General features: G+C 43.8%; 1 protein-coding gene across 3 annotated transcripts in view; it reads left to right on the forward strand.

The window, feature by feature from the left end:
* Positions 1-12,346, forward strand: part of zfyve28 (zinc finger, FYVE domain containing 28) — a 28,005-nt gene extending 15,659 nt beyond the window's left edge. The window contains exons 2-14 of one of the 3 annotated variants that reach the window (XM_079693021.1): positions 728-868; positions 4,371-4,508; positions 4,697-4,899; positions 5,054-5,143; positions 5,280-5,369; positions 5,453-5,554; positions 5,641-7,182; positions 7,436-7,531; positions 8,316-8,479; positions 8,570-8,686; positions 9,128-9,232; positions 9,308-9,411; positions 10,508-12,346. In XM_079693021.1, coding sequence (XP_079549147.1) covers positions 728-868; positions 4,371-4,508; positions 4,697-4,899; positions 5,054-5,143; positions 5,280-5,369; positions 5,453-5,554; positions 5,641-7,182; positions 7,436-7,531; positions 8,316-8,479; positions 8,570-8,686; positions 9,128-9,232; positions 9,308-9,411; positions 10,508-10,639 — 3,024 coding nt within the window. In that variant the 3' untranslated portion in view covers positions 10,640-12,346. The remainder of the gene's footprint in view (positions 1-727; positions 869-4,370; positions 4,509-4,696; positions 4,900-5,053; positions 5,144-5,279; positions 5,370-5,452; positions 5,555-5,640; positions 7,183-7,435; positions 7,532-8,315; positions 8,480-8,569; positions 8,687-9,127; positions 9,233-9,307; positions 9,412-10,507) is intronic. The other 2 variants (XM_079693022.1, XM_079693023.1) reach the window with 2 other exon arrangements.
* The last annotated feature ends 811 nt before the right edge of the window (positions 12,347-13,157 follow it).

Raw genomic sequence — 13,157 nt, forward strand, 5'->3', positions numbered from 1 at the left:
CAAGGTTCAGTTTCAGTCATCCTCTGATAACATTTAAAAAATAGCATGTTGTACGAGGCAACAAATGCCTGATTGTACTCAGATTTTGGTCAATAGAAAATCTTGTGTGCTTTAATAATCAGTCATGTCCTCTGCTAATACTGTGTTTTCTTAAGATGTAAGGTTGACTCAGATTATGTGTTGGCTGTTAGAGCTTTGATAATGTTTTTTTTGTCTGCATCTAAAGAACCAGTTAGTAAAGGGCACTTCACTGTGACAAGAACGAAGTGTGTGTGTTTTTAGGAACAACATTCTCTGGTTTCAGCTTCTCAAAAGTGAATCTTTTGTTATACTCTTTATTCTTGTGTAAAGGGTCACTTTAGGTTGGACTATTTGTCAGACAAATCATGACATGAGAAGATCTCACCTTGTGCTTAAGGAACTTGTTAATATCCAATAATGAAAAAATATTTAGTTGCAGCCCTTGTGCAAACTACTGTGTTGTGGAAATACCACGGTCATAGGATGAGTACAGCATGCATGCAAACTTGTTTACACAAAACATATAGGGTGGGATGAAAACCCAGTTATTCATTATCGCAGTGTTTTTTATCTATAATCTATTCTGTGTTGTTTTGAAATATCTGTTTTGAAATATCTGTGCATTGCCTCGTCTATATTCTTTCTGATAAACGGCTACACCTGTATTGAAAATGACCTCCTTGTGTCTCTTTGTGTGTCTGAGCAGAGGACGGACCCTCAGATCCTGGCCCAGTTCTACTACGCTGATGAAGAACTGAACCAGGTGGCCACTGAGCTGGACGGGCTGGACGGCAGGAAGGACCCTCAGAGATGCACGCTGCTGGTCAACCAGTTCCGCTCCTGTCAGGTCAGCAGGGAGAAACCAACAAAGTCATCATCTTTCTGTGACCTTCATTTCACTAAGGATAACGCTCAGTCTTTGTCAATTAGGGTTATTTCATCCATTCTTCATAAATAATACATAGAAATAGCCCTGGAATTCGAGGAGAGTTAGAGTAATGGTGCAACTTTAAAACTTTATTTAAAACTGGACCTTTGGGTTCGACATGAAAGCCAAAAATACACACCAACCTTATCACCACTTTCTGGAACCAGGACTGGTGAAACTACTATTGCTTAGTCTCCTTACTACTTAAAGCAGTTTTTCTGATAAGACGTGCCAAGTAGACTTTGTTTGGTCATGTGGGTTATAAGTGAATGGTTACAAGAGCGGCGTCTCATTTTATTACTGTGGCTTTAATCACAACAATTTTGTTAAGAACACAAATCAGGTCAGGTCTCTTTCAGTTTTACTCTATGACTGAAACTCTAGGGATGAATGCATGGTCAGCTAGTGTCTGTGCTGATGCAGGTTCAGGTTGTAAATGTGGATCCAGGGGCCTCATTTATAAAAGGGATATACGCTCAAAAAATGGCGTTCGCCAGTTTCTACGCAATGTTTGCGATTTATAAAATACTAACTTGACGGGAAAATGTGCGGTCCTCCACGCAAACTCTAACCCATGCGTATGCACTAAGCACAAAAATGGGAGAGACGAGAAACTGCGACACCGTTGGCAGAAAGAAGAATGGAGAGAAATATGTGGAAATAATACCATAAATAAAATGTTACCTCTCATTTATCATATCTGAAGAATTCATTTTCACAAATTGATTAAAGCCAATCTTAAAATGATTTAACAACGCCTGTTTGAGACTCCTCAGTGCACACAAAAACATAACTTGGAGAAATAAATAAATACGGATATGTTATTTAAAACCACCTCGAATATGACGTGTTAATGTTGTGAAATGTTTTCTCATAAATGATGCGGTAAGCAGGAGGACAGAATTACGTCTAAACTGACGCCGTTTTGAATGTCTATAGGTTGTATAGATACGAGCATGGTTTATACTATCATGTTTAATCGTGTTGTATGCCATTTGCCAAGACTTGATAAGTCGCTCGTAAAACACAGGAGGTATGGAAACTAAGAACACCATATGGTAAATTGTACAGCTAATACAACACAACACATTAGTTGTGTTTCCTTTAACTGGTGGATATAGAGTTGCTGCGGGGGGGTGAGATGCACAGGCAGTGGAGACGCTGCGCACAGCTGATCAACAGCTGGGACACAAACCACCAAATACAAAAACATAATTCAGATCCAGTCGTCATGACTCCACTCCGGAGGGATTCCCCGATCATTTCCTACAGTTTCTCATCAAGGGGGTGTCTCCTGTCCCCGGTACAAACACACTGCCTTAGGAAGGCTATGTGTATTTTGTCATTATATTTCATTAACCTTTTTCGGACCACTTATTTATTTATTTTGGTGACGTTCCGACCTCCATGCTCCTACTCTGGTTCAAATTGCATCCACCAAACAATATGATTTATCTCGACCTCCCCAAAATAACCAAAATCTGACACGGTGTGAGATGTCTTTTTTAGCTGCTGTCGTCATTTCCTGCGATCTTCTTCATAAAGTCAGTCAAAATGAATGAATGGGCGTTTCTTTGACTATTTATAGGCAAATATGGGCGTTACGTGAAGCCCGCAAAAGCTGCACCGCATTTCGAGTCGATTGTGATTTATAAAGGGAAACCGGCGTAGGAAGTGCTGTACGCACTTTCCTCACCGGTACGCAATGTTTTGTGAATTGGAAAATGTCGGTACATTTCTGTACCTATTTTTTGGATTTATACTACGTAAGCAACCTTCCCACGTGAATCCTACGCACTGCGTTATAAATGAGGCCCCTGGTCTTTATGTGGTCAGGGCTGAGAGGACCAGATAGGGTGTTGCTGTGCATGAGTGATGGCTGCCCTGCTGAGCGAGCTGGAGGTGGCGGAGGGAGGTCGTCATCCGGCCCGTTGTGTCCCTCCCCCCCTCCGCAGCACACAGGGGAGAAACACTTAATAAGGTCATCACTTGATCCCCGACTGTTCTCTTTTTACCCTCCACCCTTCGCTCTGCCAATCTTCCAGCTTGCTTTTCTTTTGTATTTATTAGCCGTTAATTTTTCCTTTCATTGTTTTCATGCTTTTCAACATCATGCATACTTAGATTCTTTAAATAAAAATGTCCTGATTTCTTTGTTTTATCATATATTTAACTGAATATCTTTGAGTTTGAGACTGACAGAACCAGACATTCAAAGACATCACCTTGGAAATCACTGAGAAACCGGGATTACGAAGTTGTACTATACTAAGACCCCGCTGTTAATCGAATAAACTAAATAAAATAATCTTTGGATTAATCAATATTAAAAATGATCGGTTGCAACCCTAGACTATCTCTTGTTAGGATGTACCTTAAATTAGTGTCTGATTTGTCGCCCTGCAGTTTGCAGTACAAAACATTTAACAGAAACCCTTGTGTGTTCAGAGAGGGATCTGTTCAGTGGCATGCCTCCTCAAGGTTTATGGAGAATGAATTAGGCAGCATGATACCCTGCCACAGCCCAGAGGCCCCAAGAATAGTAGTCAAGTGCACTCACGCCAAAAGGTTGCACTTGAACCTGTCACTGCTGCTATCAGCTCTTATTCACGGGCCTCAGTGGGGGTCTCTGGCATGCTGCTCATATTATGTTGGCACGGCTGCTCCTGTGGTGCGGCCTGCTGGAACAGGCGAGGGAGTGTGTGTGTTTGAGATGGACACAGATTGGATCAGAAGGCGCACACGAGAGACCAAGAAGCAGAATAAGTGAGAAATATTGAACAGCGAGAGGTAGACTGCAAAAATGATAGAAGCCAGTCTTCTGTCGGACACAGGTATCACGGCAGTCACCACCTCTGGGGGATTTGAAACCGCCAGCAGTGAAGGTTATCATCAGTGTCCCCCGCTGGGAGACCCTCGCAGACAGTGGGTCCTCGGGTCACACACAGCACACAGCCATAAAGGAATCAGTGGTTAAGCTCTACTTCTCAAAGCTTTATAATCTTTCTCCTCGGGGCCAGCAGAAAGACGCAGTGCTGTGCCTGACGAGATTACAGTGCACAGTGCAGCTGCGGTTGAGTGAAAGGCTCATTGTAAGTCATTGTTATGGCTGTTGTACACACCAGCGGCACATAAGCCCTTGATTAGCTCTTGCTGCGTTTGACACTGCATTTTCACTGCTGGAATTATGTGCTTTATTTTTGTGTTTTTATTGAGGGAAGTGTAGCTGTGTAATGGTCTCATGTACTTGTCAAATTGTTTTCATTTACTTTCTAATCAATGGTCTTTAAACACTGTAATACAGTCGCCTTTTTAGGATAAGTGAAGCCTGGAACAAATATTAGTGACTCAAAGTTAACCTCAATCATGTTTACCCCTCCAACTAGTTTGTTCAATTTGGTTTCCTGTCTCTCATCTGCAGGACAATGTGCTGAACATTATCAACCAGATTATGGATGAATGTATTCCCGACGAGCGGGCCAACAGAGACTTCTGCGTCAAGTTCCCTGAGGAGATTCGTCATGACAACTTGGCCGGGCAGCTTTGGTTTGGGGCTGAGGTAGTGTATTCCCTCCAGCATCCGTCAAGGAGAAAACAACCTTGCACAAGTCCTACACCTGTGCATAAAGATATTGTATTTAATTGTTAAAATGCGATGTTTCTTGAATGTCATTTGGCCATTATAAACATTATGTTTAAATTCCGTACAAGGCGAGATGATTAATGACGTGATGTGTTCCTGTGCAGTGTTTGGCCGCCGGCTCCATCATCATGAACAGGGAGATAGAGAGTATAGCGATGAGGCCCCTGGCTAAGGACCTCACTCGCAGCCTGGAGGAGGTTCGCAACATCACCAGAGACCAGGCCCTGAGGGACCTCAACTTGTACACGGACCGCATGAAGGACGCATTGCGCCATTTCGATAGCCTTTTTGCTGAGTTTGAGCTCAGGTAAATGAAGACATTGCAGGCGTTATTGGCAAATGTAGCAATACGATTAATCTGCGTTTATCATCTTTTACAACCCTTGGGTGCAAATTAGCCAAAAATGTTGAAGAAAATTGAGAAGTCATCCCATTCTACTGTCTTTTTCTTCCATTGCCAGCTATGTGTCAGCCATGGTGCCTGTGAAGTCTCCCAAAGAATACTATGTACAGCAGGAGGTGGTCGTGCTCTTCTGTGAGACTGTAGATAGGTGAGTTCACACAGAAACATTTTGAAGAATTTGGAGTCTACTGCTTACTTTATCTGGAACCTACCAGAATTGAAACTATCTGTAGATAATGTGATTATTTTTGTATAATGTATTTTTCCCTGTTTTGTTTTCCTAGGTCCCTAAAGCTGGGCTATCTCACACAGGACATGATCGATGACTACGAACCTGCACTCATGTTTACAATTCCCCGACTAGCCATTGTGTGGTAAGTGTCCTTTCCATTCTTCTGCCCACTTCTTTGTGTTCTGCTCTTTCCTGTCTCTATAAGACTTTTACATCTGTTTTCAGTGGGCTGGTTGTGTATTCAGATGGACCTCTCAACCTAGAACGCAAATCAGAGGACATGTCTGAGCTCTTCCGACCTTTTCGCACTTTATTAAAGAAAATCAGGTCAGTCAATATTGAATTAAAAAATATTTCTATCTTTTTGAAAGATCTTTTTCACAATATAAAAACTATCTTGGGATGTTCTGCAGAGACTTGCTGCAGACCTTGAGTGATGAAGAGCTGATCACACTGGAGAAGAACCTGTGTATCTCTCAGGACGGAGAGTCCATAGACGAGGAGCCGGCCACAGACAGCTCTCCAGCTCCAGTCCAAGAGAACCACTCATCTTGCTGCCCTGCTAATGACAACTCCAAGGGGGAGAGTGAGGGGGAGCAGGAGCATCCGGCTCCGTTTGTCTGTGCCAACCAGGAGGAGGAGCTGGCAGACGTAGAGAAGGGCTGGGAGGAGGTGGAAACGGAGAAGGGGGAGGTGGAGCAAGAGCAGGGCCTACTGTGTGAGGAGGCGGAGGAGGCAGAGTTGGCGTGCTCCATGCAGTACGACGAGGAGGAGCTGGAGCAGCTCAACATGATGGTGTACCGCGTGGGAGACGAGATGTCCACCCTTCTGTCTCCTCCCAGCCTGGGTCAGTCCCCGGCACACCGCCCCCACAGAGGAGAGGCGGGGGGCTCCAGCGGGGCGTCCAGCACGGAGGCCTCCCCCCGCAGGTACCTGGTGAGTCGGGGAAGGACAGGCATCTATGTAGAGGAGGAGGACAAGGTGTTCTTCATGGAGGACGTGGACGCGGCAGGAGACGTCATCACCAGCATTTCAAGAGAGGCCTGCGTTAGTATGGCCTCTCCTTCCAAAGCAACAGAGTCTGCTCGTCCTGCGCAGCGCAAACCGGGGCCTCGGCCAGACCCCACCAGGAACGGCTGGTGCTCAGAGGCCCAGTCGGAGCAGCCGTGCCCACAGCCGCGTAGCCTGAACGCACTCTGTCCCAACACAAAGCGCTCCCTTTCTTGCACTTCCACTCCCGGTTCTGAATCTCTGCCTTACACCAACGGGTGGGAGATGGGTCTGGAGGGCCCGGCGTCTGAAACGGCGGAGGTCATCGCGCACCGCATGGGTGGGATGAAGCTGTCTGCTACGGTCATCTTCAACCCTCGCTCCCCCAGCTTGACGGAGCTTGCTGTGGACAAGCTGCTGCTGCCTAGGCCCGATCCCTCTGAGGTCGAGCCCTGCGGCCCCCTGGTGGCCACTCACTGCCTGCTCAACTCTTGTGTGTGTTGTGGGAGCTGTGAGGACGCCCACGAAGACAACATCCCCACAGAGAGCTCTGGACTCGGGTTAGGCCTCACTCTGGGGTTGGATAAACACTGTAAGACCGCCGCCCCGAGCTCTGTCATACAATCTTCCGCTTGCCGGCTGCCCCCACGAGGTCATGATCCTCACGGTAAGGGAGATCTGGCCCAGTTGACTCCCCCTTCTTCCCGCTGCTCTGCAGAGACCCTGGAGGAGGGTTCAAAGTCTCCGCCCCGTGAGAAGTGCCTGGCCGTGGCTCCGGGGCCGGGGCATCGCGCTCAGGACTGCGGCTACCTCGGAGGGGACGGACCCTCCCTGTGCAACCACCAGCTGAGGAATGATAAGAGACAGCAGGCCAGTGGAGGCCAGCAGAGGGACAGGGAGACGGATAACGACAAATCAGGAATTAAAGACTCCAAGAGGGACATCAAAGAGGACAACAGGAGAAGGTGTGATGTCATTTGTGCTTTTATTAGCCTTTTGATTTATTTCGGCCTTATGACACAATCTTGTATCAACATATACATTTTATTTTTATTTCACCATGTTTCATCATATATTTGTTGTTGTTTTTATCCATCGTCTGTCGTCTTACGATGCCTTTATTACATTCCATTTGCAATTATGTTTTTTCATTTTATTCTGTTCTTCTTTTATGATTTTACTACTTTTTTTAAAAACTCTTTATTTGGTTGTTTTTAGTTTTCAGAGCTCTCCCCTCAGCTCTGTGTCAGGTAGTGACTGTGACAGTGTGTCGGTCACCACATGTAGTCTGTCAAGCAGCGCATACACTCCCAGGTAACTCATCACTCATGAAAGTGTTACACCGACACATCTGTGCCTTTTGTTTTTGCCCACGCTCAAAGAAGTAGCTAATAACTGAGACCATGCATGATAGATGAAGTCCTTTGTTCGCATTCAGTAATCGATTGAAGTGTCAGTGACTCCTTCCCATATGGGCTACAGGTGACAGCATTCATTTGCCTCTTGGCTCCTTAGACTGTAGATTTAATTAGACCAGTGTTTCTCAAACCTTTTCATACCAAGGACCACTTAACCAATAAAAAAACACTTGCGGACCACCTAACTCCACAAATATCCAAAAACACATCGTTTTTCTAGAACAGATTACAAATCGCCTGAAAATGGTACAAACAGGTGGCAATATGTGTGACGAAGGTGTTGATCTGGGCTATATCATGCAATCAAACTTAAGCTCGCTCCATTGCGGAGATGTTCCCGCGAGAGTGCGGAAAACTTAAATGTATTTATTTATTTCAAATGTGAAATGTTACAAATATATTCACGGACCACTAGGGGGCACTCACGGACCACACTTTGAGAAGCACTGAATTAGACAGATGCATAGTATTGATTTACAAGTTTATTCTTCAGATATAATTGGAAATGAACAGCAATTTCCTGCCATTTTGTGAAGCATGTAGGGAGCAGATTTGTTTACTTTTATTTCACATGCATTATTCATATTGATTTTACTTAAAGATTACAATCTGAAATGAATGAACTAGGAATAGAATATTTGTAATGACAATCCCTTCCTGTCTCTCACCACTCCTTGCAGCCCTGTCAGCAGTCTGACCCCCAGCTCAGGGATGTCAGAGGACCTGGACCATCAGGAGATCCAGCTGGCTCTGCAAAATGTAAAGTTGGCCGCCAGGAACAAGATCCGTTCACGCTTCCACAGCAGCAGCGACCTCATCCACCGCCTCTTTGTTTGTATATCAGGTAAAAGCTCTCACGATGTCAGTCGCTCCCCCACCCCAAACTCTCTTTTCTCTTGTGCTGATATCCATTGTGTGTTCTGGTGTGATGCAGGCGTTGCTGATCAGCTGCAGACCAACTATGCTAGTGACCTTCGCAGCATCCTCAAGACTCTGTTTGAAGTCATGGCAACAAAGTGTGAGGAGGGAGACGACGATAACCACAAGAAAGGTGAGATACACGTCTTGAAAGGGAATGTTACAGTAAATTCCCACTTTTAAAATATAGATAGAAGAGCCTTAGTACTTAGTAACTACGAGAAAATAAATGTTACTGGTCCAGAGGCCATAGCAGCCAAACGTTATTGCCTCTGTTGCTCAAGATATTAAATCTGCTTGTAACAATTTTGATATTTAGCTATAAATATTTTCAGCACATAATTGTTGAACTGACCCGTCATCGCAGCATCACTCAATCCCACACTTCACCCTATTCATTGACAAAAATATTTGTTGGACATTTTGTTTTTCCAACACAACAATACATATACAAATATATACCCTCTCCCCCGTTCCAATCCCCCTCCTCCCTCTGTAAATTAATCTCCCTCTGTCAGTGATCTTCATTTAATGCTCAGTACACCGGTTTGAGTTTCTTTTCTGTGGTGTCCAGCAGGTCCTGTTCTGCGTAATGCCGTGCTGGAGGACTGCGCTCTCTGTCAGGAGACCATTTCTTCCTCGGAGCTGGCAGCTAAGGCCCGGGAAGGCCAGTTTGAAGGTCAGAAAATCAACAAACAGAACCACTCTGGGTGGTTACAGGCTGACTTAGTGTTAACTGTTTCTCTCTTTGTAGACCCTCCAGACTGGGTCCCTGATGAAGTCTGCAACTCCTGCATTGCCTGCAAGGCTCCCTTCACTGTCATCCGCAGGAAGCATCACTGTAGGAGCTGTGGAAAGGTATAGTGACTCTCAGTCTGAGGCAGTGTTGATCTTGATTTCAAAAACTACTAAATATGTTTTTGTCATCAACCTTTTTTTTCATGTCTAAGACAAGACAATGACGTCATTTAACATTAACTGTGACTATATCAAAATGCAATATTGTTGAAAAAAACCAGGACATGACATGTTGTTTGTATATTACAAAATTCACAAAAAAGAGACAAAATATTAAAGATCCCATGTCATGGCCATTTCCACTGATCATAATTCCATTGTTGAGGTCTACTAGAATAGATTTATATTGTGCAATTTTCCAAACTCACATTGGTTTCTCATACAGCATCTCTGTAAACTACGTACGTGTATTCACTGAATTTCACTCTCTGCCTTTAACGGCTCGTTGTAGCTCCAGTAGCTCCAGCCCCCCTCCCTGTGAGCACAGTGTGCTCTGATTGGTCGGGACGTTGTGAATCGCGCTAAGCTCCGTGGAGGTGTTGTTTCCTTGTTTAGCGATACACAGCCAAACACAGCCAAACTCATCCTGAGCACACACAAAGTCACAGCCGAAGTAAAAACAATAAGTGTGGCTTGATATTGAGTAAGAAAAAGGTTGATAAACGCTGTGAGAATGGGTCTGCAGAGAGAATTTCGCCGCAATCCCAACTGTCTGTTATCAGCCTGCAGCCAGGGAGGAGAGATCAGCAGAGCTGCATGCACTGAGTGTGTGTGTGAGGAAGTCCGTGGATTGGTCAATTTGGACCAATCAGCCGGGGCTTAACGTAACGGCTCCACGGATTGGTCCATTTGGTTCCGGGTACGGTTGACATCATGCGTACCCGGAAGAATCAAATGGACAGTGACGTATCTCCAACGAGGCGTTTTGGGGAGGTATTTTCTGTGTTAGAGTTTTACTCGCTACAGGGTGTACTTTGAGGGTTTGTGACTCTGCAGACCGTTTACATGCATAAAAACCTTCATAACACAGAAGGGGACGGGTAATAACCAGAAAAGCATGACATGGGACCTTTAAGATAAAAAAATTGAAATATAATGATCAGTTAAATGTGTAGTTGATCCAGAAACCAACACATTACATTCTTTGTCATTTCAGATCTTCTGCTCTCGCTGCTCCTCCCACTCTGCTCCTCTCCCGCGGTATGGCCAGGTGAAGCCAGTCAGGGTTTGCACACACTGCTACATGTTTCATGTCACGCCTTTCTACAGCGACAAGGCCGGGATCTAAACTCAGCATGTCCCCGAAAGCACAAAGTCCGCCACAACAAGCATATGCAACGAACAATCCAGGGCTGTGCACAAAGCAAATGCCACACTGCTCTGGAAAACGCAATGGTCGTCATCGTATCTGCTCAGCAAGGCTGCAGAGGGAGGCCATTACAGATGACAGAGCAGAGCCAAGAGACACGCAGACTCCAGTGATGATACGACCCGCTGCTTTGGAGAGACTGGCTGCCAAAGGGTTTAATTTCAGAGCCCAGCCAACACACAAAAATGATTCACAAATGCCTGTCTGACTGAAGAGGTGCAAAAGAGAGAGGGGATAAACAGGCAATAACAGATTTTGAACTGGCAATGTGCATCAGTCCTCTGTAGCAGCTTGCAGCACAAAATCAAAACGTGCCACCTAGTTTGTTATGTTGCTTTGGGTGAAAATGAAAGGACTTGTGACATATTTTCCTATGCTTTTGCGAGCTTCCTACATTTGTGCCAGGGTTCCTACGGGACATGGATCACTCAAAAGAATGTAAGTCATGATTACTATGTAAATAAGGATATTTCTGGTTAAGCTACAATGTCTCCAGTAAAGAATTGCTTTTTATAAGGGCACTAGAACGCAGTCTTTACCAGGCTACCAGTCCCAGTAAAGCAAGAATGACAAACAGCTTTTATACTGCAATTCTTTCATGCTTTTAAAGAATGTGTTAGTCTGTATCACTTTGTGAACCGGAGTCTAGGTTCCAACAAGTTGCACCTCTTGATGGCATTGGGCTGTGCCTGATGCTTTTACAGTTGCACCACGGCATGTTTAGTTTTCTCTGGGGACTCCGCTGCACACTGATGGATGAAAGGGATTCCTTAGTCATCGCTGTCAGGATCTTGGAGGCCCCCTAGTGGAGAGTTGACCTGTCTTCGCTCCATGTTTGTTCTGAACCAGAGGCCTTCTCAGGTGATGGCCTACACACTACAGGCCGATTATTGCCCATTGATTTCTCTTCCTCACACTTGTTATAGTGCAATATTCTGACTAATAACAGCAATGGTCATGCATATTTTAGAGACAACACTAAGCTATTTCAATTGTATTTATAGGCCAATTCTGATCAATTACGCTGTTTTGGGTTTACATTAAATTATTTCAAGCTTTAGCTCCGGTGATACTTTGAGTGAATATTAGGTGATTTTGTTTTCAGACTGACATAATTTATGCCTGACTTCCTTTCTGGTCTTGAATCTGCTTCCATTGCATACAAGGTACCTTCCATGCTCATCATATATCACAATGTGCACATCTAAATGGGCGGAAGTGTCCAATCTACAAATATGTACCTTGGAGCAACATAAATGACACATCCTGTCCATTCTGCTCTGATATAAGGCAGTTCTCAGGCATTACATAATCAACATCCTTTATGACTCTTGGATCAATTTTATTTTCATCAAAGAACCTATAAAGTAACTTTGACATTTTTTTTCCCTTTTATAAAGAACAAAAATAATGTATGAAGCTATAAATACTTTAATGTAAAATACAAGGAATCATGCAGTAATTAAAAGGCGGGTTATCTTATTATTGTTTCAGAGCTTGGTCTTATTTTGTAAAATTCAAGGACATTTCCATGATAACAGCTGTGTAAAATAATCAACGAACAAATAATGTTATATAGTTTTAAATGCGATGTATATTGAAATAAATTACTTTTTCCTGTATAAAGTTTCGACTGATGACTTATTCTCTTCCCTTGTACAGCAAAGTACCATTGGAATTCTGCTTTTAAATGTGTCAGTGCTTACTGTCCAATCAATTGTATTATGCATAAAAAGCCAGGTTTATGATGGGTAAAGTATTCAAGAAATGCAACTCAAATGTCACTTGATTTGTATCCAATCACAAACTGATTGTTTTTAGGCGACAGGAACTGTTGGTTGAAAGGTGTTATAGTTACATTTTAATTTGAAGTTAGACTAAATTCATATTCTCAAAAGATGTTCTTTAACAGCCTGAGGCTTTCTGATGTTCCAGTTTATTTTCTGCCACTTGAGTAGTAATCATGGGCCTACTCATCAAATGAGCAACACCCTCCCTAACTGAATTTCTGAGTTTTATAGGGAGCTGTAATGACACATTATTCAAGCTTCAGTTTTTCCACATAACTTAATACGGTTTACTTGTCATGAGGAACCACTTCAGCCTGTGAACATAGTCGTTAACTTTCCTCTGTGGCCCTGGAGGGAGTTTTCTAAAGAAAGTTGTTCTTTTCTTGGCCATGCAATGAAGATAACACTTTTAAAACAGAATGTTTGTGCTACAAACATGAGGGAATGGAGATTACAAGATGTTTACCAGACACGGAGGGGACAAATAAACTGTGTAGCTGGTTGTACTTTGCAGTGTGTGTAGGATCTGGGGTTTTTGATGCCTCAGTCCTACTAGAGACCAAAAGTCAGGATGTCTCAGTCTTTGCTGTTTTATTTGAATTTTCACAAAAATTGAAGATATGATCCAATTGTGACAGAACACCATA

The sequence above is a fragment of the Notothenia rossii genome (assembly GCF_949606895.1).
Source record: "Notothenia rossii genome assembly, chromosome: 7".
Taxonomy (NCBI): domain Eukaryota; kingdom Metazoa; phylum Chordata; class Actinopteri; order Perciformes; family Nototheniidae; genus Notothenia; species Notothenia rossii.